Here is a 25,287-nt window from a genome sequence, read left to right on the forward strand (position 1 = left end):
AGACCAGGGCCTTTGTGGTGGAGACTCAACTTTCATTTCCCTCATTCACTCACTGTCTTCTCTAGGAACTGGGACATCAGAGGAAGTATCAGCTCTTCCTCTTGGTGAAAGTTCCTGGGAACAGGGAAATCAGGGCACGGGATGTGGGCATGACAGGAGGAACTGTGATCTCAGCCAAAAACTGCAGGGGGAGGGGTGCACATACCCAGCATATGGCAGTTTCCTCCTCTGCTCCCTCCCTGGTAAACTGGCCTCCCCAAGAAGGGGTCCTGCCTGCCTGTTGTCATGCACCCCAAACACTCACACTCTGCGCCTTCTCTTCTTTGGCTGAGGGTTAATATAGATTGGATTTTTTTTCCTGCCAGGGACGCAAATGCTTATTTTTCTTACTGCTGCCACACAGCACTCACCAGCCATGGCCAGTCCTTTTTGGCTCTAGCTTCATCTCTAGATGGCTCCCCATTGCTTTCCTGAGACACACACACTCCTCATGCTGTGGGCACACAAATAGCAAATTTGGGTTTTGGAAGAGTTAGAATCCCAGCTTCACAGCTGTTGGATCTTTGTTTAGGTATTTGTGTTAGACCCCACATCTGGCTAACCCAGCCATTCCCTGAGCATGTGGGAAGAAAGGGGAGTGGATTATGAGGTACAGGTCAAGGGGTGCACCCTGGACTCCTGCCCCAGTTTCCCTCTTTTTCTGCCCAGTTTCCAGATGAGACCTTGCGGAGTGGCGAGCTGCTGAACATGATCGTGGCTGTTATTGACTCTGCACAGGTGCACAAGGAGCTGTCATCCTGGGAGGCCTGGGCAGTGGTGGGGGAGGGGGGCCTGCACCTGTGTGCACTTCCGGCCTGGGGGCTGGAAGGGAGATGGATCCCAGGGAGGCAGGCGGGGCTCATTCTCTCCTGGGTACTCCAGTTCCACATGGAAAGCTAGGAGGTGGGTTTTTTTAGCTTTCAACCGGCTGTCCCCTTGGCTCAGGATGAAAATGATCAGGCCATTGATCTTTCCACCACAGACAGGGCCCCGGGAGGCTGCAGCTTTGCTCGTGCGTTGTTCTCGTGCTGAACTGAGGTCCCGTTTCTGCTCCTCTCCACTCCCTTGCCCCATTTATGACAGAAGAGCCCTTCTTTCTTTGCCTTTCTCCTACCCACACCTCTGTTCCAGACTCAGCCTCCCAGGGCCCTTCCCTCCTCCTCAGGCACAGGCTGTTGTGGGTCGGGGCCCAAACTAGGGTGAGGTAGACAAGTGTCCATTCTCCCTCTGCTGTCAGGGCCTGGAAACCACTTTAATGGTTTTCTTTAACTATTTTGCCCCAAACAAGCCTTCACCTGTTCTTCACCAGCCCCTGCATCCTTCAGAGACCTCCCCATGCCTTTAAACCAAGTTTTCCCTTCCTCTGGTTTTTTTCCCCCATGTGAGCCCTCCTGCTTCTCTTTCCATACTGGCTTCCTGGCTTCTTTTAGAACCAATGGGTCTTGCCTTCTTCCTTCTCCTCAGCTCCAGGAGCTGGTTTGCCACGTGATGATGGGGAACCTGGTTATGTTTCGAAAGGACTCTGTCCTCAACATACTCAGTAAGTGAGCAGACCCTGCAGGCACCCCGGGGGGAAGAGACGTGTGGCAGCCCTGGATGTTTTCTAGTAACAGCATAGCTGGCTCGGGCTGAGAATGGGGTAGACCGTCACTCTGCCCTGCTCTGTGGTCTTGGGCAGTGTTTCTGGATCTGCTTAAGCTCAGGGCTGGTGGAATGATAGGAGTGAAATTTTTGAAAATAATGCTTTGTGTGGAAAGGGAGAGTATCTGTAGTGTTGGGGTCACTGTCCTCACCTGTGTATCACCCCTGCTTGGGATGCTGTTAGTGAATTAGCCCTGTGTGTGTGTGAAGGAGAGAGAGAGCAAGCACGAACATGCCCCTTCTCTGTCCTCTGCAGTCCAGAGCCTGGACTGGGAGACCTTTGAGCAGTACTGTGCCTGGCAGCTCTTCCTGGCTCACAACATCCCCCTGGAGACCATAATCCCCATCCTGCAGCACCTCAAATACAAAGGTGAGTAGGGCTGTGGGCAGGGAGAATTGAGGGAAGGACCGTCCCAGGCCCTCTGGGGCAAGGCTGAGGCCCTAGGCTTCTGGATGATCTGACCCACTGCTGTCCCTCCCCGCGGAGTCCGGAAGGCCAGGCTCCCCGGTCAGTCACTTAGGCTCTTCAGATGAGTCCTACAGGCAGGCCCATTCTGAGCCAGGCACGAGCTGGGGCTCAGGCCGCTCGGGATTTTCTAGAAGCAAGGGATTGTTCTTCCTGGCTCCTTGGGGAAGACTGTCCTTGCTCCTTCGAGTGGCTATTAACTGGGGGATGGGAGAGGTACCAAGATTCTTCCTGGAAGTCTACAACCCTCTGAGCAGCCTCTGCCCTCCCCCACAGAGCACCCAGAGGCCCTGTCTTGCCTGCTGCTTCAGCTGCGAAGAGAGAAGTGAGTTCTACTTCCGGGGACTCGAGCTCCCAGTCGCAGCATACCGAGAGAGAGCATCCTGTAAAGGGTTCCTGGCTGCTCCTTCAGGAGGCCATGCTTTTTCCTACTGTAGACATCTACATATTCTGCCCTTCCCCTAAAATGATTTACAAACATGCAGCTCCCCTGGGATCTGGGCTTCCTCTCTACTTGACGCCCCTGCCCACCAGGAGCTGCCCTGGGAGGAGGGGGTAGGGGGTGGGGACCGGACATCCCGGTTTCCTGCTCCCCACCCCTACTCTGCTGAGGCCACCTTAGGCTGATCCTAGAGGAGGCTGGGTCAAGAGTACAGGGGTGGGGCCTGGAGGGGGAGCCAGCAGAGGCCCCTCCACCCTCCAGCACAGGCACCTTCCCAACAGCCCAGATAAGTAGGACAATAGCTGTGTATTTTTTCTTTCTACCTTCTTGCCTTCCACCTTTTCTGCTCTCTTGCCCGAGACTAGAAGTGGTACAGAACATCCTAAAGGAAGTGGGCAGGTTGAGGGCTGTGGCTTGCCAGCCCCCTCCCCTGCGCCTTCTCAGGCTAGATACTGTGTGGTCCTTTTGCCTCCCGGGCCCATTTCCTGACTATTCTGGGCAAGGTGGGAGAGATTTGGTGAGGCTCCCCCCCGCCATACATACCAGCTACTACTGCAGAAACTGAAGAATCACTTGTGTCTCCTGGCTTCGGCAAAGGATGAAACCAGCATTCCTTGGCCCAGAGAGGAGAGGGAGAGGGTGTGAGAGCAGGAAGCTGCAGCAACGTGGTTGGGGGTAGGGAGCTGAGGTTTGGGGAGTCAGGTGGGAGAGACCAGGGGATCCTGAGGCCAGCTGTGTGAGCAGGGTGTCTTCCACTCCTCTCACACCCCCAGGCCCAGCGAGGAGATGGTGAAGATGGTGTTGAGCAGGCCCTGCCACCCTGACGACCAGTTCACCACCAGCATCCTGCGGCACTGGTGCATGAAGCATGACGAGCTGCTGGCCGAGCACATCAAGTCCCTGCTCATCAAGAACAACAGCCTCCCGCGCAAGAGGCAGAGGTGGGAGCAAGAGGCGGAGGGGGGACGTGGGACCTGTGGAGGGCTGCCCATTGTCCACAGGCCATCACCAGGGCAATTCCTTCCTGGTTAGTGGGTGACACCTAGTGGTCTTGAAGCTACATGGTGTACGGGCCCACTCTGGCCCCTCCCCCTCTTTCCCTAGTGCCTCGTGGCTGGTCCCTGTTCCACCCCATCCTTCCCCGTATGGGCTGCGTCTGTCTTCAGGAGGGGCCCTGGTGGGGAGGGTGTCCCACACTCCTGGAGCCCTCCCCTCAAGCTCAGACTCTGGCTGTGTGACTTCCCTGCAGCCTGAGGAGCTCCAGCAGCAAGCTGGCCCAGCTGACTCTGGAGCAGATCCTGGAGCACTTGGACAACCTGCGCCTCAACCTGACCAACACCAAGCAGAACTGTATGCGTTGCAGACCCTGGCTCAGACCAGCCCTAGAGTGGGTGGGGGCAGGGGCAGGAGATTTGAGTGAGTTTCTGGACCGCTCACTGTCCTTCCTTCCCTGCTCTCCCTCCTCCCTCTAGTTTTTAGCCAGACCCCCATTCTCCAGGCTCTGCAGCACGTGCAGGCAAGCTGTGACGAGGCCCACAAGATGAAGTAAGGCCTTGGGAAGCAGTGGGAGGGGTCCTGCCCAGGACAGAGAAGAGGCTGGGAGGACTGTGCTGAGGGTGTGTTCTTTCCCTCAGGTTCAGCGATCTCTTCTCCCTGGCTGAGGAATATGAGGACTCATCCACCAAGCCGCCCAAGAGCCGGAGAAAAGCAGCTCTGTCCAGCCCCCGCAGTCGAAAGAATGCCACACAGCCCCCCAATGCTGAGGAAGAGTCAGGCTCCAGCAGTGCCTCGGTGAGAGCCCTCACCTCTGTGCTCAGCAGCAGGAACAGTGGGAGCGGGTGGGGCTGGGACTAGCAGCTGCTCAGGCTAATGACCGGCCCCCCCCCCATCTCTTCCAGGAGGAAGAAGACACAAAACCGAAGCCTACCAAGCGGAAACGAAAAGGGTCCTCTGCAGTGGGGTCTGACAGTGACTGAGGCCCCCCGTGTTCCTCCATCCCACCCCCAGTTGGACTGCCCTCCCCTCCTTGGTGAATCAGAGGTTAATAAGGGCTGGGGAGATAGTGGGGAGACACCCTCTCCCTCTGCTCAAGGCTCGCCTGGTGGGAAGGATGAGCTGCTTCCTTTGGCTCAGCCTGAGAAGCTGCCATGAAGCCCCAGCCCCTGCTCCCTGCTGTCCAGGCGCCTCCAGCCCCATCACACTGCTGCTCCCACCGACTTGGGTCCCACTGAAGTCAGAGGCTGTGTGAAATCTGGGCTGGTGCAGGTCCTCAGCCCCTGCCCCTCCCCAGCCTCCCAAAGAGAAGAGAAATGGCAGATGGGGCTTGCTGGTCAGAGAGGCCAGGATGGGAGTGAAGACAGTGTATGGATGCCCCTTCCACATGTTCCCCATCCGGCCTTGATTTGCTCCTAACAGGCATTTTATAGTTGCTCTCCATCCTCCCGTGTGAAATGGGCATTTCATCAGTGATGTGGCCCAGCTGCCTGCCTGTTCCTCCACATGGGGCAGATGCCGTAAGAGTTCAGGCAGGGACCCAGGGCAGAGAGGGAGGCCAGAGCCCTTGGGACTCCCAGAGGGAGACTTCCACAGAACTGTCAAATGGTCCCATTTCCTCAGTTCTGTCTTTTTGGGGTTTTTTTTGTTTTGGCAGAGATAATCGCATTTTAAAAGTTTTTAAATGACAATAAAACAAGCCAGAACCTCTTTTGTGCTGGAGTTGCTGGCCCAGGTGCTCTTACCCTGTGCACCTAACTGGTTGCCCTCCCCCCCCCCCCCCCCCCGCTCCCCTGGTGGCCTCAGAACTTCCCCTTTTCCCTTCCCGAACACCCCCTTGTCTGGAGCAGGAGGGGCTTTTTGCCGCCCCCCTCCTGCCCAGACTTCCTGCTGCCACTGGGGCTGTGGGCCAGGCACTGACCTGTCCAGGCACCATCTCCCGTTAAGTTGAACCCTACTTCTCTGTCAAGAAACTAGAGGCTTCCAAAAGTGAGTCTTAGTAGATCTGTGTGCTTACCAACTATTGGTGGATGGCTTGGGGGTGAAGGATGCCCCCAACTCAGATTCTGATGGACAGAAGTGGGCCTGGTGGGGAGAGTTCAGATGCCAGCAAGAAGGAACCAACCGTCTTTGTTCCACCGTCTGGCCACTTGCCATCTCCTGTGTCCCAGCAGAAAAGAATCCCCTAGGCTGCCCAGGAGGCTGGGTGGCCAACGGAAGAGAGAGGAGTGAGGTCTTGGTGGAGGACAGAGGGCTCCTGCAGAATCCAGTGTCCCCCTTCCTCAAAGCTGTTACTCCTTCCTTTAAAAACCTCAGTTGCGGGAGGCCTCTTCCTCTCCCCCTTCCCGTTCCCTCTGCCCCAATTAAAACCAGGATGGAAAGCATTCGCTGGCTGGCCCCAATTATTGTGCCCTTGCCCGGAAGGAGGGGCCTCCGCAGTCGCCCCTCCAGAACTCTGGCTGGCTGGGCCCCCACCCATCCCCTGGGGCTGCTGCTGGGGGAGGGCACGGGTCTGGCAATCGGACCGGGTCTTGCAGCGCCAAACGGGCAAGGGGCCGGGTTCTCCGGCCAGTTTTGGGGGAGAGCAATGGCATCCTCAGGCCGGGACGCCACAGTTCAGCCAGATGCCAGAATCGCCCTTGGGGAGAAAACCTGAACCGGGACCTGGGAGGGTGTGGGCCGCCGGTTGTCTGGGAGGGAGCGCGCACAGGGCGGAGCGCGGCTGTAGGGAGGGCGCAGAGCGCGGGGCCGCCCCCCACGCACTCCCGGCCTCGGCTCCCAGCCCGTGGAGAACCGGGACGGGGGGAGGGGGGAGCTGGGTGGGAAGGGGCGTGTGCCGGCGCACGCGCGCTCCCAGGAGGGAGAGGTCTCCGAGCAAAAGCGAGCGGCCCGTTATCGGAAGGGAGCCTCTGGGCCGAGCCAGGGACGAGGGCACCATGGCCGCCCTCCTGCTGCTGTCCCTGTTGCTGCTGCCACTCCTGCTGCTGCGGAAGCTGCACATCTGGCCCCGGCTGCGCTGGCTCGCGGCGGACTTGGCCTTCGCGGTGCGCGCCCTACGCTGCAAACGGGCTCTTCGAGCGCGTGCCCTGGCCGCGGCCGCCGCCGACCCGAGGGGCCCCGAGGGGGGCTGCAGCCTGGCCTGGCGCCTCGCGCAACTGGCCCGGCAGCGCCCAGCACACATCTTCCTCATTCACGGTGCGCGACGCTTCAGCTACGCGGAGGCCGAGCGCGAGAGCAACCGGGCTGCGCGCGCTTTCCTGCGCGCCCGGGGCTGGGACGCGGGGCTCGGCGGCGGCGCAGAGGATGAGCGGGCCGCGGGAGTTGCCGGCGCCGCGGCCCCTCTCGCACCCGGGGCCACCGTGGCGCTGCTCCTCCCCGCCTGCCCAGAGTTCCTGTGGCTCTGGTTCGGGCTAGCCAAGGCCGGCCTGCGCACAGCCTTTGTGCCGGCCGCCCTGCGCCGGGGTCCCCTCCTGCACTGCCTCCGCAGCTGCGGCGCGCGCGCCCTGGTGCTGGCGCCAGGTAAGGCCGGAGCGCACGGCCAGCGGGGGCGGGACCGGCCTCGGAAAGGGGCGCGTCGGTGGGGGACGGGGAGGGGGAAGGAGGCGGAGCCTCCTCGAGGGGGTTCGGAAAGGGTGCTTGGGGATTTGAGTCTTTGGGTTTGCGAAGGGATGGAGCTGGGTCTTTGGTTCCCAGAACGGTAATGGGATGTTCATACTCTTCTCGCCCAAGAGCAGTGAAGTGGTGGGGAGGGGCGAGGGGGGCTGCAAATAGGCTGTGGGGTGGAGAAGAATTCTGGGTCGCCAAGCTATGCCCTCCCACCTCATCCAGAGTTCTTGGAGTCTCTGGAGCCTGACCTGCCAGCCCTGAGAGCCATGGGGCTCCGTCTTTGGGCTGCAGGCCCTGAAACTCATCCTGCTGGAATCAGCGATTTGCTGGCTGAGGCCTCCGCTGAAGTGGATGAGCCAGTGCCGGGGTACCTCTCTGCCCCCCAGAGCATAATGGACACGTGCCTGTACATCTTCACTTCTGGCACCACGGGTGAGCACTGGCCTTACCTCCCAGAAACTAGGCAGAGGAAGGCAAGGAAGGGGCTGGGGACAGGAACTATGGCCTCAGTGTCCAGGCCACTCCTCCAAACCCTCCCCGCCCCTCCACGCTGGTTCCTGGTCCCGGGGATCATACTCATTTCTCCACCTCCCTGAACTTCCCACATTCCCAGGACAGCTTGGCCTCCCTTCTTTGCAGCTTCAGCCTTGCCTCTGCCTCTTTTTTGGGAAACCCAGCAGGGGCAGAGGGAGGCAGGGCCTGAAGCTCAGACCCTTCCCCGGGTCTCCCCCCACCACCCACAGGCCTCCCCAAGGCTGCTAGGATCAGTCATCTGAAGATTCTGCAGTGCCAGGCGTTCTACCAGCTGTGTGGAGCCCACCAGGAGGATGTGATCTACCTTGCCCTCCCACTCTACCACATGTCCGGCTCCCTGTTGGGCATTGTGGGCTGCTTGGGCATTGGTCAGTCTCTCCCCAACTCCCACCCCAGTCCAACCCCCCACCTTTAGTCCTCCAGCAGATGTTTTTTCTAGCAAACATTTATTAAGTACCTAAGTGGTATGCTCACCTCGGGATGCTTCCTGAGTCCTTCAGGGTAGAGAATTGAGGAAGAAGGAGGCAGGGGCCTACTCTCCAAGAGCTCCTGGTACAGTGGAGTAGCATCACCTGCACAACCTACAGACTGGCTAGGGAGGCCATATCGTTCACAGAACTCCAGACTCCAAGGGCGGGGTGGGGAAGGGCTGTGGACGTCAGCCCAGGAAGAAGCAAATGGAGAAGGTTGGCACTTGGGGGCAGGGTACAGAGCATGGACTGTGTGGGGACAGGAAGTAGAGAAAGGGCACTGACCTCCCTGAGGCACAGGTGGGAAAGGAAGAAGGCCAAGTTGGGCCTGCTGTTGAATGTCCCAGCAGGGCCTTCCCAGGGACTACACACTGCACTGAGGACTAGTGTCTGGGAAGGAGGTGGCCAGGGCGCCCCCAAAGCCCTCACCCTAACCGTCCTTCCTCCCCCCTCCTCCTCTTCTGGCAGGGGCCACAGTGGTGCTGAAGTCCAAGTTCTCGGCTGGCCAGTTCTGGGAGGACTGCCAGCAGCACAGGGTGACAGTGTTCCAGTACATCGGGGAACTGTGCCGATACCTTGTCAACCAGCCCCCGGTGCGTGGGCACAGGTCTGGGGCAGAGCTGCCCAGGCAGGGAGATGGGCACTTCGTGGGAGACGCTGAGACGGTGGTCTGGGAGTTGGAAGAGAACGGCAGGGTGGGGTGAGGGGCGTGGGATGACAGGGTATCTGAGTGAGGTCCCCGTGGAAGGGGCTCCAGGGGAGTGGGAAACAGGACTTCGCTTTTGGGAGCTGGCGTCTTGGTGCTGAACCTTCTGCCCATCTTTCCTCATCTCAGAGCAAGGCAGAACATGGACATAAGGTCCGGCTGGCGGTGGGCAGTGGGCTGCGCCCAGACACCTGGGAGCGTTTTGTGCGGCGCTTTGGGCCCCTGCAGGTGCTGGAGACCTACGGACTAACAGAGGGCAACGTTGCCACTTTCAACTACACAGGACAGCTGGGTGCTGTGGGACGTGCGTCCTGGCTTTACAAGGTGAGGGAAGGGTGGGAAAGAAACTGGAGATCCCATGGAAGGTGGGGGCCGGCAGGGAGGGGGCTCGTGCAACTGAAATGACCCAGTGCCTGGGTCTCCCTTCCCCCAGCATGTCTTCCCCTTCTCTTTGATTCGCTATGATGTCACCACAGGGGAGCCGATTCGGGACACTCAGGGGCACTGTGTGGCCACATGTCCAGGTTCGTGCTCAGGTGGGGTGGGTGGGGGTGGTGCAGCTGGCAAAGGAGGATTGGGATTAGACAGTGGGGGGAGGGGCAGGAGGCTCTGGGTGAGGTGGGCAATCACCCCTGACCCCAGTGACTCTGCCAGGTGAGCCAGGGCTGCTGGTGGCCCCAGTAAGCCAGCAGTCCCCATTCCTGGGCTACGCTGGGGGGCCAGAGCTGGGCCGGGGAAAGCTGCTAAAGGATGTGTTCCGGCCTGGGGATGTTTTCTTCAACACTGGGGACCTGCTGGTGTGCGATGACCAGGGTTTTCTCCGCTTCCACGACCGTACTGGAGACACCTTCAGGTATCTGCCATGACTTTGAGTCCTTTCCCAGACGTCCAGTCTCTGTGACCCAAAGCCCCTAAACCTATCTCCCTAACTCACACCCAAACGCACCCAAACCCAGCCCCTCATCTAACCTCTTCTGTCAGACCGACCTCTGGAACACTTCTTCCCTGTGAGCATCTGGCACCCTGTGTCCCCCCCTCCCTGTGAGCATCTGGCACCCTGTGTCCCCCCCCCTTCTAAGGCCCAGGGTCTCTGCCCTCTTGCAGGTGGAAAGGGGAGAACGTAGCCACGACTGAGGTGGCAGAAGCCTTGGAGTCCCTGGATTTTCTTCAGGAGGTGAACGTCTACGGAGTCACCGTGCCAGGTGCCGAGACACGGGAGGTGGGAGGCAGCTGGCCCACTGCCCTGACCTGGTATCACTTGGGCCCAGGGAACATGAAGCCGGAGGGTGGTCCACAGCTGGCCTTTCCCCACTGACCACCAGGGCACGAAGGCAGAGCTGGAATGGCGGCCCTGGTTCTACGTCCCCCCCACTCACTGGACCTTGTGCAGCTCTACGCCCATGTTTCTGAGAACTTGCCACCGTATGCCTGGCCTCGATTCCTAAGGCTCCAGGTAATCAGCTGCTCCTGCTCCACCCCTCGCCCCCCGGTATCTGCAGCAGCTGGTGGCGCCCAAACCCCCACACAGGGATCCTCACGTGATATTCTCCGTGAAGAGAAAGAACAGCTCCTTCCCAGACATGCACTCCTTTGCCCCCCTTCATTCCCTCTGCCCTCCTCCAGGCTTGTCTCCTCTTCCTTGTCACCCCGTCCCCTAAACTCTGACCTCATATCTCCTTTTCCCTGCCCCTTGACAAAATTCAGGTGACTCACCTGAACCACTGGGCAGAATATGCCTTCCTTCAACTCCTTTTGATGCCCCTCCTCAGGAGTCTCTGGCCACCACGGAGACCTTCAAGCAACAGAAGGTGCGGATGACAAAGGAGGGCTTTGACCCAAGCACACTGCCTGACCCCCTCTATGTTCTGGACCAGGCTGGGGGTGCCTACCTGCCCCTCACACCTGCCCGGTACAGTGCCCTCCTGGCTGGGGACCTTCGCATCTGAGAACCCCGCATGCTCAGGTGCCTGAGGGAGCGACTTTGTGAGTTGGGGGCATGGCAGGTGTAATGGGGACTGTCTGGGGTCTTTTTTATACCAGATTTGGAATCATTATTTTGTAATAAACGGGACCAGAGCCAGTCTAGCTCTGTCTTTCTGATCTGCGGTTTTGGGCTTCCCTGTCTGTGAAACTGCTTTTTCCTGGCACAGAGCCACACACCTCTGCCCTGACTATGTGGGGCCTGAGCTCCGCGTCTGGACCGCAGTGTTTTTCCTCTCAGGTCACCCCGTGTGATCCCTGTCCTTGGAGAGCGCCTGGTGGTGGATGTCGGTCTGTGCTGTGTGTGCCCACCCCAGCTTCATGCCCTGAGCACTGGGCAGCTCCGTCGGGGGAGCTGTGGGGCTGGAGGGCTTGACCAAGTGGCACAGGTGGGTAGAGGCACGGAAATGCTGCTCCCTGTGGCCGGCCAGCCTGTCCCCACAGACGCAGGTGTGGCTGGGCTGGAGAAGAGTCAACCGGGCGAAACGAAGGTTTGATTTTGAGGACAGGGGTACTCTAGACACCCCTCTTCCCTCACAGCCTCTGATAAAACCAGTCAATGAGGGGGAAAGGGTGGGGGCAACACAGCCCCACCAGCTCAGATGTTTCTAATTTTACCTAATCTTAGTCCTACTTTGCCAGAGCAGCAGCCCAAGTTGGAGCCCCAAAGGCTGTGAGGAGACTTTGAAGGCTTTCCTGGGAGCAAGGCTCACAGTGCATGTGTGCATGTGGCAGCAGGAAGAATGGGGGAACCAAAAGGAAAAAGGCCTGTCCTTAGCCTCCAAATGAAGCATCAGTAAAGTTCATCTAGACGAAACTCCTGCTTCCCCTAAAACTAAAGTCCCACCTGTTCGGGTGCCTGGCTGGTTCAGTCAGTGGAACACTGGACTCTTAATCTCAGGGTTGTGGGTTTGACCCACACATTGGGTGTAGAGATTTTTTTTTTTAATTTTTTAAGTAAAGTCCCTTCTGTTTTGAGCTGTGGGTCAACATTTTTTGCTACTTTCCCTTGGGCTTTCTCCCTCAAATTCCTCTCCCCAACATGAGAGGTCAGGGGACGGGCCCCACCAACAACTTCGGGTCCCGATGGCTAACTCCTGTTCTAAAACATATGCAGTGCCCCACCCTCCATCAGAAAACCCAATTCAGCATCAACAACACACTAATTGAGGTGCAGGTGACTTCACACACTGACCAATAAATGAGGAATTACCTCATTCCGTTCACCTCTAATCAGCCAGAAAGAGTGCAATAGTTAAGTGTATGGGGGGGTTGCCATGGGGGGCCTGGGCGGGTGTGTCACTTGGCTGGCAGGGCCATGTCCTGCAACTGCCCTCTTAAAAACCTTAACTCAGCCCATTTCCCAGGACTGAGCTGAGGAGCCATCTCTCCCCTCATGGAATCACACACATTTTTTTTCTCCACAATCCCTGTTTCATTTCACCTAAGTCTGCGATGTGTCCAATATGGTGGCCACTAGCCACACCTGCCTACTGAGTGCTTGAAATGTGGCTAGTCTAAAGCAAGACGCGCTGTAAGTGTAAAATATACACCAGGTTTCAAAGACTTAGCACCCCCCCAAAATGCATTTTTTAATTTTATATTCTTATTTTATATTCCTTACATGTTGAAATTGCATTTTGGATGTATTGAGTTAAATAAAACATTAACATTAAACTTGTTTATTTTTACTTTTGTAAATGTGGCTACTAGCAAATTTTAAATTACATATGAGTCACGTATTTCCAATGAACAGTGGCCTCACTCTTCAGACCCACAAACACCAAGCATAACGTGTCAGTGGTCCCTGGTGCGGGCCCTCGAGCCGATGCTTTAGCGAAGACGCAGCTGGAGGAGAGAAGTCTGTCCCCAGGCTCAGAGCAGGTGACGGGGACCAGCATGTGTCTTCAAGATGCAGCCTCAGTGCAGACGTGATAGCAGAAACTGACAGCTGCAAAAAGGCATGCTTTAAATCCAAAAGAATTAGGTTGTCCACTTACCACAATTAAAAATAATAAATCTTAGAAGAATTAGGTTATTTAAAAAAAAAATCCACTGAAATAAAATGGAATGGGAGGCCGAGACAGCGTGCCAAGAGGAACTGGGCTAAGGCTCCAGTCCTTCCCTCTCCGGGCGGCTGCAGGGGAGGGCGGTGGAGACGGAGCCCCGGCCCCGCCCCGGCCGTGGGCCCAGGTGCCGGGGGCGACGCACGCATTTTGCATTTTACGCGACTGAAGAGGTGAAAGGAGGCTTCATGACGTGTGAAGACCACGTGGGATTCCGAGGTCTGCGGCCGCCTTCCTGCACCGAGCCAAGGCGGGCCGTCGTGACAGACCGCACGGCCCAGGGCACCTACTCCGCGGGCGCCGACACCAGCCTCTGGCGCGGCACGCCGCAGGTTTTACCGCCCGGGCTCGGCGCGGAGCTCGCGGCCCAGGGCCCCCTCACACGACCGGCTCGGCAGAGGCCGGAAGCGCCGGCGGCGCGGCCACTTCCGGGCGCGCACCGGCCCGCAGGCTCCCTGGGCGCGCTCGCGTCTCGGCGCAAGCGCGCACTGGCGCCCCCGGCTGGCCGCCAGGCACGTGCCCGGGCTCGAGGGAGGTGGAGCAGGCCGGACCAGTGGGAGGAGTCCTCTGGCGTAGGCGGGGCGAGCCGCGGGGCGCCTGCCGACCAAGAATGGAGCCTGCGCCTTGGTGCGGGGCGCCTTGGGCTCTCTCTGAAGCGCCGGGAGGGGAGGGCGGTGGGGGCCGCGTGTCCGCAGTCCTCTTCTTCGGGCCTCTAGGGACAAAAGCGGGGAGAAATGTTGACTTGGGGGGCGCCTGGGGGGCTCAGTGGGTTGAGCCTCTGACTCTTGGCTTTGGCTCAGGTCCTGATCTCGGGGTCATGGGATGGAACCGCCCGTGGGGCTCCGTGCTCAGCGCCGGGCCTGCGTGTCCTCCCCTCACGTGTGTGCCCTCTCTCTCTCAAGTAAAATCTTTTTAAAAGTTCTTGGGGTTTTTTTGCAAATTGTCTTTGTTATCTGCTGCATTTTTAAAACTGTTTTCATTCCTGTTAACGTACACGAGTGTTGGGGCGCCTGGGCGGCTCAGTCGTTAGGCGTCTGCCTTCGGCTCAGGTCGTGAGGCTCAGGTCGTGGTCCCGGGGTCCTGCGATCGAGCCCCGCATCGGGCTCCCTGCTCCGCGGGAAGCCTGCTTCTCCCTCTCCCGCTCCCCCTGCTTGTGTTCCTGCTCTCGCTGTGTCTCTCTCTGTCAAATAAATGGATAAAATCTTTAAAAAAACAAAAAAAACTTACGTAGGCGTTCCAGTAGTTTCAAGTGCACAGTATAGTGATCCAGCACTTCCATACATTCCCCGGGAGCTCATCACCGCAGGTGCCCTCCTTCCTCCCCATCACCTGTCCGCACCACATCTGGTGACCACAAGTGTGTTCTCTGTAGTTAAGTCTATGAGAAACATTTTTAAATTAAGATATAACTCACATAGCATAAAATGCACCTTTTTAAAGTGTAAGGTGCAGACTTTTTTTTACTATGTTCATAAATTGGGCAGCAGAGCCATTATCTAATTTAGAACATTTTCATCACCCCCAGAAGAAATCCCTACCCATTAGCAGTCTCTCTCTATCCCCCCTCACTGCAGTCCCTGGCAATCACTAATCTACTTTGTGTGTCTATGGATTTGCCTATTCTGAACATTTCATATTAAAACAGATTAGGTGGCCTTTTTTAATATATAGATTTTATTTATTTATTTTGAGAGAGAGAGAGTGCACGAGTGGGAGGCAGAGGGAGAAGCAGACTCCCTGCAGAGCAGGGAGCCCGATGCGGGGCTCAATCCCAGGACCCTGGGATCATGACCTGAGCCGAAGGCAGACACTTAACGACTGAGCCACCCAGGCACCCCTGGGATGGAGTTTTCAAGGCTGGTTGGCTCTGCTTCCATCTTCCCCTTGTCAGACATCCTGTGCTCCAGGCTTTGGGCTCACGGCAGCAACTCACAGAGTCCCTGACCTCATGGAACTCACACGCTGGTGGCGGAGAAGCAAAACCAAACCAGATGTGAAATGAAACAGAACAGACAGCGATCCTGCTGAGTTCTGTTTGCTGCTGTAACAAATGGCTTGGAACAGGGCAGGGTATTGTCCTACAGCTCTGCAGCCTGGACGTCAGACACAGGTTTCCCGGGGCTAAGATCAGGGTGTCAGCAGGGCTGTGTTCCCTTCCAGAGGCTCAGGGGTCAATCTATTCCTAGTCTTTTCCAGCTTCTAGAGGTCACCCGCACATGCTGGCTCCCTCCCCCCTTTCCTCTGCAAAGTCAACCACCTTAGATTAGGTCCTTCTCGAATCACACCACTCTGACCATTTTCTCTGACTGCCACCAGCCTCTTCCATGTTTAAGGACCCTTGCAATTACCTGAAGAACCAGGATAATGCAATCATCTCCTTACTCTAAGGTCAGGTGATTAGTCACCTTTATTTCATTCGCAACCTGAATTCCCCCTTTTGCCATGTCACTTAACATATTCATTAGTTCCAGGGATTAGGGCATGGAGCTCTTCAGGGCCCATTCCTGTGCCTGCCACAGACGGGGAGGCAGAGAAAGAAGGGCAGGAAAAGGGGTGTGGGGAGAGACAGAAGTCCTGGCTGAGAGGAGAGACTGGGGGGAGAAAAAGGAGACAAGATGCCAACGCCCTGGAGGCCTCCTCAGAGGGTTTCACCTGCTGCAGAGACATTCCAGGGAAGTTTTTCCAGGGTTGGGCCAGTTGTTAACTGTTGGGGAAGCCAATCAATCCTGCCAACATTTCCTAAACGTCAAGGATGTTGGGGCTCTATCCCTGAGACAGCACCTCCCAACCCAGGGCAAATGCAAACGTGGGTGGGAATGTGAGCACATCTCCTTGCGGGGGAGGGGGTTGGAGGAAGGTCTCATCAAATTCTCAAGGGGCTGGGACCAATAAAAAGTTAACTCTTGGGGTGCCTGGGTGGCTCAGTCAGTTAAGCAACTGACTTCAGCTCAGGTCATGATCCTGGGGTCCTGGGATGAGTCCTGCGTCAGGTTCCTTGCTCAGCAGGGAGCCTGCTTCTCCCTCTCCCTCTGACCCTCCCCGGCTCCCCACTCATACTCTCTCTCTGTCTCTCAAATAAAATCTTTAAAAAAAAAAAAAAGTTAAGTCTTATCTTAAGGGGTATAAAAAGAAGTGCTTAGAATATAAAATGCTGGGGCGCCTGGGTGGCTCAGTTGTTGCGCATCTGCCTCCAGCTCAGGTCATGATCCCGGGGTCCTGGGATCGAGCCCCGCATCGGGCTCCCTGCTCCGCGGGAAGCCTGCTTCTCTCTCTCCCACTCCCCCTGCTTGTGCTCCCTCTCTCACTGTGTCTCTCTCTGTCAGATAAATAAATAAAACCTTTAAAAAAAAAAAAAGAATGTAAAATGCCACAGCCACTTTGGAAAATGGTTTAGCAGTTCCTCGAAATGCAGAGTTTACTTTATGACCCAGAAATTCCATCCCTAGGTATATACCTAAGAGCATGGAAAGCGTATCTTCATGCAAAAACGTACACACTCATGTTCACAGCACATTAGTCATAACGGCCAGAAAGCAGAAACTTTTGTGGTGAGTGGATAAACAAGCTGCAGTGTCCCCATATGATGGACGGTTCAGCCATGAAGGGCTAGGTACAGTCCTAGTAGAGGAGCAGTGAGAAAAGCCAGACACAAAAGACCACAGGAAGTAGATTAGTGGTCACCTGGGGCAAGGGGTGCAGATGGGGAGTGAATGTTAATGGGTACGTCTCTTTTGGGGGTGATGAAAATATTCTTTTTTAAAAAGATTTTATTTTTATTTATTTGATACAGAGAGAGAAAGAGCACAATCAGGGGGAGAGGCAGGCAGAGGGAGAGGCAGGCTTCCCGCTGAGCAGGGAGCCCGATGCGGGGCCCAATCCCAAGACCCCGGGATCACGACCCGAGCTAAAGGCAGACATGCAAGGACTGAGCCACCCAGGCGCCCCTGATGAAAATATTCTAAAAAGATTACAGTGGTAGTCATGCATCTCTGTAGAGATAGTGACACTTTGAACTGTACCGCTGACACGGGTGAACTTCACGGTATATAATTATATCTCAGTCAAACAATTATTTTTTTTTAAGATTTATTTATTTGACAGAGAGAGAGAGAGAGCACAAGCAGGGAGATCGGCAGAGGGAAAGGGAGGCTTCCCGCTGACACAGGGCTTGATCCCAGGACCCCAGGATCATGACCTGAGCAGAAGGCAGATGCTTAACTGACTGAGCCACCCAGGCGCCCCTCAGTCAAACAATTCTTAAGAAGAAGAAGGGGAGAGATGCCTGGTTGGCTCCGTCGCACAGCAGCAACTCTTGGTCTGAGGGTCGTGAGTTCAAGCTCCATGCTGGGGATAGTTACTTACCGGCTGATAGATGATAGGAGAAGCGGAAGGAGGAGACAGAGTGGTTGCTTGGCGCTTGAAGTCCATGGTCCTCACGCGCTCCTCACTGACTCTGAAGGCAGGTGCCCTCCTCCTTCCTAGGTGGGCAGTCTCGGAGGTGAGGGACGCCAGCCCAAGGCAAGACGGCTGGTTCCTGACTTGTACCCAGCTCTTCTGCACTGGTCGTTCTTCGTTCTGTGGGCCTGCCGGAGGCTGAAGTCAGAGGCAAAGAGGCAGGTGCTGCAGAGGGGCATCTTCTCCAGGTGCGAAGAAGCAAGGGAGTGAGGGAGACCCGAAGAAGGAGAGTTCCTGAGCAAACGCTCACTGCTCCCCGGGCCACACTCTGTCCCCAGCCTCACCTCAAGTAAGCCTCCCAGGCAGGAGGAGAAGCTGTTTCTATCACGTATCAGTCCCCGTTTTATTGAAGAACACACAGCTGGTAAGTGACTTGGACCATGTCTGTCTCCCTGACGTCTGAGTGAGAAGTCTGCCCCCCTGACCAAGGGGCAGGAGCCACCGGAAGGCTCCGGGACAGAGATGCAGGGCTGGGTGAGGAAGGCCCTGGGGGGAGGCTGCAAGCTCTCTTACCACCAGACAGCGGGGTAGCCCAGGCCTCAGAGGCCGGTCTAGGAGAGGAGAGCCAGAGGGGAGGCTGAGCAAGTCGGTGAAGTCTGTGGATGGGGACCTGTGCAGGAAAGGGGACCAGCCTGAGCTGGGCAGGGCAGCGCCCACACCAGAGGAAGCCGAGGGGAGAGAGGCAGGGGAGGGGGCTCAGGACCAGAAGGGCTGGAGCTTCTGGGGTTGAGTTCTGCCCCGACATGATTCACCCACCCCTGTTTTTTCTCCTTAACCTCTCTCACAGAGACTCCCCTTCACCCTGTCACCCCCACCTCTGTCATCTTTCCAGAAGCTCTGCTTTTTGGGGGAGGCTGCTATTTAGGGGAGGGAGGTCTTGCAGAAATAGCAAGTCTCAAAATCAGCCCCTTTCTGAGTCCCAGCTCCTTTGGCAGAAGGGTAGCCCCATTTTGTTCATGTTTTAAATGGTCAGATTGGCAAGGAGAGGGGGTCTGGGCCTCTTTTTTCTCTTTAGATGGGGCCGTAGAGGCTGTGGCTGGTCACCTCCTGGCCCCTGATGGCCTCAATCCATTGTTCCCACCAGAATAGACACAACAGCTTTGGAAAGTTACATGGTGACCAGAGAGGGTGGGGGCGTGACTACACTAATGGGATGAGCCCCCCATGCCGGGCCCCGGCTCAGCACCTGGGACAGCACTCTGCTGGGAGGGTGAGGTCTTACACCCCTCCCTGGACCCCCAAATCAGACTCCAAACCACTCCTGTTTGGACACTGGGGCCCAGAGACAGCTTTGAGGGGCAGATACCCCAGCTCCCTGGAACTCCAGTCTCATTCAGCAAAGTTGGGGAGGGAAAAGTGTGTGTCTAATGGGCTGGGAGAGGATTCTGGAGGCTGGGAAAGGGGCGGGCTTGACTTACCCAACTTTTCCCTTCTGTCATTGGCCTCCACCTCCTCTCCTTTCCCTGCCCCAATTGTCTGGGTGTCTGGGTCCTGGTCCCAGGAGGAGGAGCTAGTACAGATGGGAGTGGGGTGGGTGTGCAGGCTGAAAACAGGGAGACCCAGCTCCAGGGAGGACCTACCAAGGACAGCAGCCTCCAGCTTCTACCCCAGACCCAGGGGTTGTGGGAGGGGGGTTGTGGGAGCAGATCCCAGGCTTCCAAAGCAAGGCCAGAGCCCCACCCCCAGGGTGCCCCTTGGGGTGGGGTGGGGGATGCCCACAGCCTAGGGGTCCCCAGGCTGAAGACAGAAGACCAGGGCTATTTGGGGAGTAGCCAGAGGCTGAGGGTCTGGAAGTGCTCCTGCTGCGGCTCCAAGGCTGGGGTTAGGGGAGAAGGGAGATGAGGGCTCTGGGAGAGTGGGGGGCGCCGAGGGACAGCTGAGGTGCAGAAACCCTGGAGGGTGTCGGTGGAGGGGTGACTTTGAATCTGGAGGGAAATCTGTATGTGACTTGTGTGTGCGCTGTGGGAGTATGTATCTGGGATGGAACCCAGCTGTGTCTAGAACATGGAGTGGCCTATGAGGTTGGGCTTCTAGTCCAAGTGTGTGTGTCTATGAATGTGTGAGTGTGTGTGTGTTCCTTCCTTATTTGGGGGCCAGGGTCCTGGCAGTGGGAGGGGGAGGGGAAGGGGGGGCAGGGGGAGGGGAGGAGTCGGGAGTCCTGGGAAGCTGACCCTGCTGGGAGACAGGCAGTTGGGATGGCGGGAGTTGGGGCGGTGAGTCACCCCTGTCCACTTCCCAGCCGCGGGATGGGCTGGTCCTGGCCAATGACAGCGGTGCCGTTCCGATGCTCGAGGGCTCCCTGCCTCTGGCCATCCTGCCCCCGTGTTGCAGCCCCCCTTCCCTAGCCCACGAGTACCTGTGCCTGGCCCAGAACCGTCATGGGCGGCTGGGGAGCCAGCGGGCCCGGGTACAGCGGGCAAGTGAGTGATGGGACGGTGCAGGGGCATCCATGGGGCACAGAGTTGCCCAGAGTGGGTCCAGGCAGCACCGACTTAGCTGTTAGATATAGTATGCCCAGTGCCTAGGGCCCAGAGTACTTGCAGGGGCCCACCAAAATGTTTTATTCTAAGTATCTTTAAAACTAGAAGAAAAAAATGAACATAATAATGAATATATAATAATAATGAATATAATATTGAATATATAAACATGGATTATATTGTTTTTATGCCAATGCAATTATAAAATACAATTATATATGTGTGTATATATATATATAATTTTTTTTTAAGTAAGCTTTCCTCCCAGCATAGGGCTTGAACTCACAACCCTGAAATAAGAGTCATAGACTCTACAAACTGAGCCAGCCAGGCACTCCTATAAAATACAATTTTAAATTATTTTTTTTAAAGATTTATTTATTTATTTTGAGAGAGTGAGAATGAGAGAGAGAGAGAGAGAGCACATGAGAGGGGGGAGGGTTAGAGGGAGAAGCAGGCTCCTCGCTGAGCAGGGAGCCCGATGCGGGACTCGATCCCGGGACTCCAGGATCATGACCTGAGCCGAAGGCAGTCGCTTAACCAACTGAGCCACCCAGGCGCCCTTAAATTATTTTTTTTAAGATTTATTTATTTATTTGAGAGAGAGAGTGCGTGTGTGCATGAGTGGGGGGAGGGCAGAGAGAGAGAGAGAGAGAGAGAATCTCCAGCAGACTCCCCACTGAGCACAGAGCTCACCCTGAGAGCATGACCTGAGCTGAAACCAAGAGTCGGACACTTAACCAATTGAGCCACCGAGTCACCCCCAATTTTATTTTATTTTTTATTATTTTTTAAATACTTTAAAAAAAAGATTTTATTTATTTACCTGACAGAGAGACACAGCGAGAGAGGGAACACAAGCAGGGGGAGTGGGAGACGGAGAAGCAGCCTTCCCGTGGAGCAGGGAGCCCGATATGGGGCTCGATCCCAGGACCCTGGGATCATGACCTGAGCCGAAGGCAGACGCTTAACGACTGAGCCACCCAGGCGCCCGCCCCCCCCCCCCAATTTAAATGTTTTTTATGGAGAAAGGCAAAGTGCTCACGGCTCACGAAAATCACAGAGAGGAGACTGCAGGGCTGAAGAGTGGAGAAGTCAGCAGGAGCTGGGGCTCTGGGACATAGTTGCTGGGGCAGAGCCCAGGGCTGGTTCTGTGGGTGGTCCCCCTGCCCTAGGTCTGTCCCACTTCTGCCAACATCCAGAATCCATTGAAGTGGAGTGGAGTGGAGTCACTGGCTTCTAGTACCTGATCCAAGGGGTGCCAGAATCCTCCATTTCTGGGCGTGTGTGGCCCGCCGCAGCCAAGATGCCCAGCTGAGGTTGAGCTGTACGTCAGAGTGTGCACCGGGCGGAGAGGAGGGGCTGGGTGCTGGGAGTGGGTGTGGCTGATGTGGTGGTGAAGGTAGGGTTTGGAGCGTAGACATTCTGAGCTGCTACCATAGGCTGTGCTGGGGTTGGGAGCAGAGCAGTAAGCAGATGATACGGGTTTGGTCCATCACTGGCTTCCAGAGCTTCCAACCTCCCAGGGAGGGATGTGTTGTGGCAACCAGGGCAGGCCTTGAACTCAGCCTTGGGCCCTGGGCAAGGGCTGGGCAGCGGCTTCAGGGATGAGCTCTCTGAGCCTGAGTGTTGGAGGGGGAGCAGAGAGACGCCGTGGTCAGGGAGGTAGGAAGGGCGGCAGTCCCTGCATTTCCTGGTGCAGAAGTGCAGGTGATGTGGGCAGTTGCCAGACCGCAGAGCACGCAGAGTTCAGGGTAACAAAGACATGACGTAGGCAAGGCCCATCATGGCAAAGGGTTTGGACTTGATCCAGAGGACTGTGGGAGCCCTTGATGGGTTTGGAGTTGGGTTTTGGAGTCATCCTCTGTCTCAGCTGGGAGTACATGCTTCGATGCACCTCTGCACTTACACGGAAGTGTGTGTGCTCCTTGGGGTGAAGACGAAACACCCAGGATGACCCCAAATGCAGGCCGAGTGGCTGTGAGGGCTGAAGCAGAGCCCACGAGGAGGAGCCCGAGGCCATTCGGATCCCACAGTCTGAAGCCAGGTCAGCCCTGGTGTCCGCGGCGGAGGGCCTACCGATTCGTCCACTAGGGGGCCCCACAGTACAACTAACGACGGCCCTGGGGCGGCACCAGGCGCCGCGGCGTCCACGTCCAAAACACCGCTGACAACATGTCACCAAAGGATGTATAATTTTTAAATGGAAGACTGAGAGGGGCAGCTCTCTGATCCGGAACTATTTAGAAACTGAAAGCACAAGGTGGGAAAGGGCAGAGGGAAGCCCCGGCGAGGGGAGGGGGCGGTTCTTCCCGCCTCCCATTTCCTGCTGGTCAAGCATCTGGGGCAGGAGGGCAGGGCAGGGTACCATGCCTCCAGATGCTCGGTGCTCCGGGCCAGTGCCGGCCGTCGGGGCAGAGGCAGGAAGCTTCCAGGACGTCAGGAGGAGGAGGCACCTGTTGGGAAAGGTCAGGAGAGGAGCTGGGGTCAGTGTGGACCCTTCCCCAGGGGCAGGAGCTGAGAACCGAGGTCCCAGACCATTCCCTGCGGCTCACACACTCCCCTGGGGCAGGCCTTGCACTTGAGAGGCAGCAGGGGGAGGGGCTTCCCAAACTTCCAGCTCGGAGCGGCGGGAGGGTGTGCTGCCCGCTGTGGACCCTTCCGGGACCCAGTCCCAGCCCCTTTTCAGCTAGCCCCTCTGCCATCAGACAAGTTACTTCTCTCTGATGCTGGTTTCCTCTCCTCTGTAAGTTTGGAGAAATAAAAGCACTTGCCTCACAGTCTGCAGTGAGGATTAGATGTGGGCGGGGGTCACAGCACAAGTCTTGGCAGGTGCAAGGGCTCAGGTGGGGGCTGCAGTGTCTCTTGGGGTCCGGGCTCTGCCTCCGTGAACAGTGTGACCAGAAGGAGCACAGCCTCTGTGGCCAAGGCCAGGACATTGCAGGATGGTCTCGGCCCGAACGACAGATCCTGAGAGGCAATTTGAGGGGTGCCTGGCCTGGAATAGGTCCTCGATATCTGGTTGTGGGGTAGATGGATGGAGGGAAGAGAGGGAGGAAGAAAGGGAAAACCATTCTAGGTCTCAAGGAATATTTATTTATTTTTTATTTTTTAAGATTTTATTTATTTATTTGAGAGAGAGTGAGAGAGAGAGCACATGAGAGGGGGGAGGGCCCGAGGGAGAAGCAGACTCCCCGCCGAGCAGGGAGCCCGATGCGGGACTCGATCCCGGGACTCCGGGATCACGACCTGGGCCGAAGGCAGTCGTTCAACCAACTGAGCCTCCCAGGCGCCCTCAAGGAATATTTAAAGGTGTGTAAGACTTTATACCAGTTCTTGAGAGACTTTCACTTTAGAGAAACAAAATTTTGTATGAGACTTTCTTAAGAAAGGACATTTATGAAATATTAAGATATGTTACAAAGTTGCATAAATTACAAAGTACAAAATAGGAATGGGGTGACCAGGTAAGGGAAAACAAAGGTGCATTTTCTGCAGGTTCGTAGCCATGTTCCGCGGTGAGGACAGGGCACACAGCAGCCCCCACTGATTTGCTGAATCACCTCATAAAATGGGAGAGGGTGGTAACAATGAGGACATGGTTTAAACCCTAATGGCAGTGAGTTTCAAACATGTTTACATCCCTCCTGAGTAGCTGGGACATCACTGAGTTCTCAGGAGGGCCTGGCTTGCGTCCTGAGGGAGGGTCTCCAGCCAGCCCGGGGAGAGCCATCTGGGGCTGGTGCGGGGGGAGGCGCGCTTAGCCGCCCCTCCCCCCTCCCACCTGTTGAACCTCAGCCCTGGTGTTTCCTGACACAGCATTTGGGCGAGCCGTCTTCTTTATCCATGAAGCAGGAATGAGGCCCAGCCGCCCAGCACGGCTCTGAGGCCTGGTCCCTTGAGGGCTGGGAGCAGAAGGGTGGACTGGGCACAGAGTGGTCCAGTTCTGCTTCCCTCCCTGCTTGCTGTTTGCACCTCACAGCGCGAGGATCCCCACGGCTGCTGCAGGAGCCTCAGAACCTGACACATGCTGCGCATCAGACAGCGGCTGGAGTGCATTGCCACCGGCCACCCACAGCCACTCGTCTCCCGAAGCTGCTGGGTGTGCAGCCGCCCCACCCCGCCCGCCAGAGCCCTCAGCCCTTGGCCCTCTCCCAGTGCTGACCCCTGGCCTCCCCTCAGATGGCTGCTCCATCGGTGGGGGGTTATCCAGGTCCTGGGCACTGGGAACCTCATGATTTCCGAAGGGTCTGTCCAGCACTGGGGTATCTATGTCTGTGCCACCAATCGGCCGGGCACCTGTGTCCCGCGCATGGCATCAGGTGTCCTGCTGGTGAGTCCTGAGGCCAGGTGGGGAGGGCCCTGGGCCCCTTCTCCCCCCATGGGAACCTGCATGGAGGGCAGGAGGTGACAAGACGCAGGGCCTTACGGTGCTGTCCACCCCTCGGCCCAGCAATGCCCTCCCCTCTGCCTCCCTGACACCCGTCCCCACCCCCGGTTTGTCCAGTGGCCACGGTCCTTGTTCAAGCCTCCAGGCAGCCATGTTCGACTGCGCGGCCCAGGGTGTCCCTGATGGGAAGGTGCTGAGTCTTGGGGATAACATTCGGCTGGCCCACGACAACATGTGCCCCAGGTTCCTGTGTCCCACCCCCACCCAAAGTGGGTGCCTTTGCCACCCCAACACACTACCTCCCTCGGAAGTCCCCACAAAGCCCCGGCAAGTGCGCCCCCCAGGCAGCTCCACTGTAGGTAAGGTCCACGCCCAGGGGGCGGGTCCTGCCCCTGGACAGGTCTGTGGTCTCTGAGAGAGAAAGTCCCCTCCTTAGGGCCACCTAACCGGGGCAGGGGGCTGGGCAGGAAGGAGCCCCCGGCTGCCAGGTCTTTCCCTAGCACACTGACGCTGGCGGGGCTCTCAGAGGAGGACAAGGCCATCGACCAATGTGTGGCCGAGAACAGTGCAGGCTCTCGCCAGGCTAGCGGCTGCCTGGCTGTGACAGGGGACCCAGGGCAACGCCCTGCCCCAAGGGGGCTGCAGGGGATGGCCCTCTCCATCTCTGTCATTCCAGTGTCCTGGGAACCACCTGCCCCCAACAGGGACATCATTGGCTATGTACCGACCCTCCGGCCTGTGGGAGGTGGGGTGTGGGTGGGCAGACAGGAATCCCTGGCCACCCCTGCGCCTGATGGCTGGTACCCCTGGGCAAGTTCCTTCCACTCCTCGCAATCCGCAGACCTGGCTGGGTCCTTGCTGGGCTTCTGGGTCTGTGACCCTGGTGTCTCTTCATGCCCTTGCGCCCCTTCTCATCCTAGCTCCGATTTCTGCAGCCCCTTCCCTGCTCTCTGTGGAGACCTGGCTGGCTTCATGCCCCCTTTGTGGAGTGGGGGATGTTTGTGTTGAGGAAGAGGGGT

At 57.1% G+C, this 25,287-nt stretch overlaps 2 protein-coding genes across 3 annotated transcripts in view; both read left to right on the forward strand.

The window, feature by feature from the left end:
* The window catches only part of INTS3 (integrator complex subunit 3), a 40,641-nt gene extending 34,682 nt beyond the window's left edge, over positions 1–5,959 (forward strand). The window contains exons 23-31 of one of the 2 annotated variants that reach the window (XM_027612221.2): positions 709–777; positions 1,504–1,579; positions 1,937–2,050; positions 2,423–2,471; positions 3,362–3,529; positions 3,838–3,938; positions 4,061–4,133; positions 4,223–4,379; positions 4,487–5,959. In XM_027612221.2, coding sequence (XP_027468022.1) covers positions 709–777; positions 1,504–1,579; positions 1,937–2,050; positions 2,423–2,471; positions 3,362–3,529; positions 3,838–3,938; positions 4,061–4,133; positions 4,223–4,379; positions 4,487–4,564 — 885 coding nt within the window. In that variant the 3' untranslated portion in view covers positions 4,565–5,959. The remainder of the gene's footprint in view (positions 1–708; positions 778–1,503; positions 1,580–1,936; positions 2,051–2,422; positions 2,472–3,361; positions 3,530–3,837; positions 3,939–4,060; positions 4,134–4,222; positions 4,380–4,486) is intronic. The other variant, XM_027612223.1, reaches the window with a different exon arrangement.
* Positions 5,960–6,146: 187 nt separating this feature from the next.
* SLC27A3 (solute carrier family 27 member 3) lies at positions 6,147–11,004 on the forward strand. Its single transcript, XM_027612077.1, has 10 exons — positions 6,147–7,100; positions 7,410–7,619; positions 7,931–8,089; positions 8,660–8,784; positions 9,027–9,221; positions 9,331–9,421; positions 9,552–9,750; positions 10,002–10,099; positions 10,220–10,350; positions 10,667–11,004. The coding sequence occupies exons 1-10, from the start codon at positions 6,206–6,208 to the stop codon at positions 10,841–10,843; spliced, it is 2,280 nt and encodes a 759-aa protein (XP_027467878.1). The 5' UTR covers positions 6,147–6,205; the 3' UTR covers positions 10,844–11,004.
* The last annotated feature ends 14,283 nt before the right edge of the window (positions 11,005–25,287 follow it).

This window comes from Zalophus californianus, chromosome 10 (genome assembly GCF_009762305.2).
Source record: "Zalophus californianus isolate mZalCal1 chromosome 10, mZalCal1.pri.v2, whole genome shotgun sequence".
NCBI classification, from domain to species: domain Eukaryota; kingdom Metazoa; phylum Chordata; class Mammalia; order Carnivora; family Otariidae; genus Zalophus; species Zalophus californianus.

What these genes read in the sequence shown, in the direction of transcription:
- SLC27A3 (XM_027612077.1), top strand. Translation starts at nt 6,206, where the DNA reads ATGCCAGAATCGCCCTTGGGGAGAAAACCTGAACCGGGACCTGGGAGG. An exon ending in CTGTGTGGCCACATGTCCAG is followed by an intron (nt 9,422 to 9,551) that starts GTTCGTGCTCAG and finishes TGACTCTGCCAG; the next exon opens with GTGAGCCAGGGCTGCTGGTG. An exon ending in CTACGGAGTCACCGTGCCAG is followed by an intron (nt 10,100 to 10,219) that starts GTGCCGAGACAC and finishes ACTGACCACCAG; the next exon opens with GGCACGAAGGCAGAGCTGGA.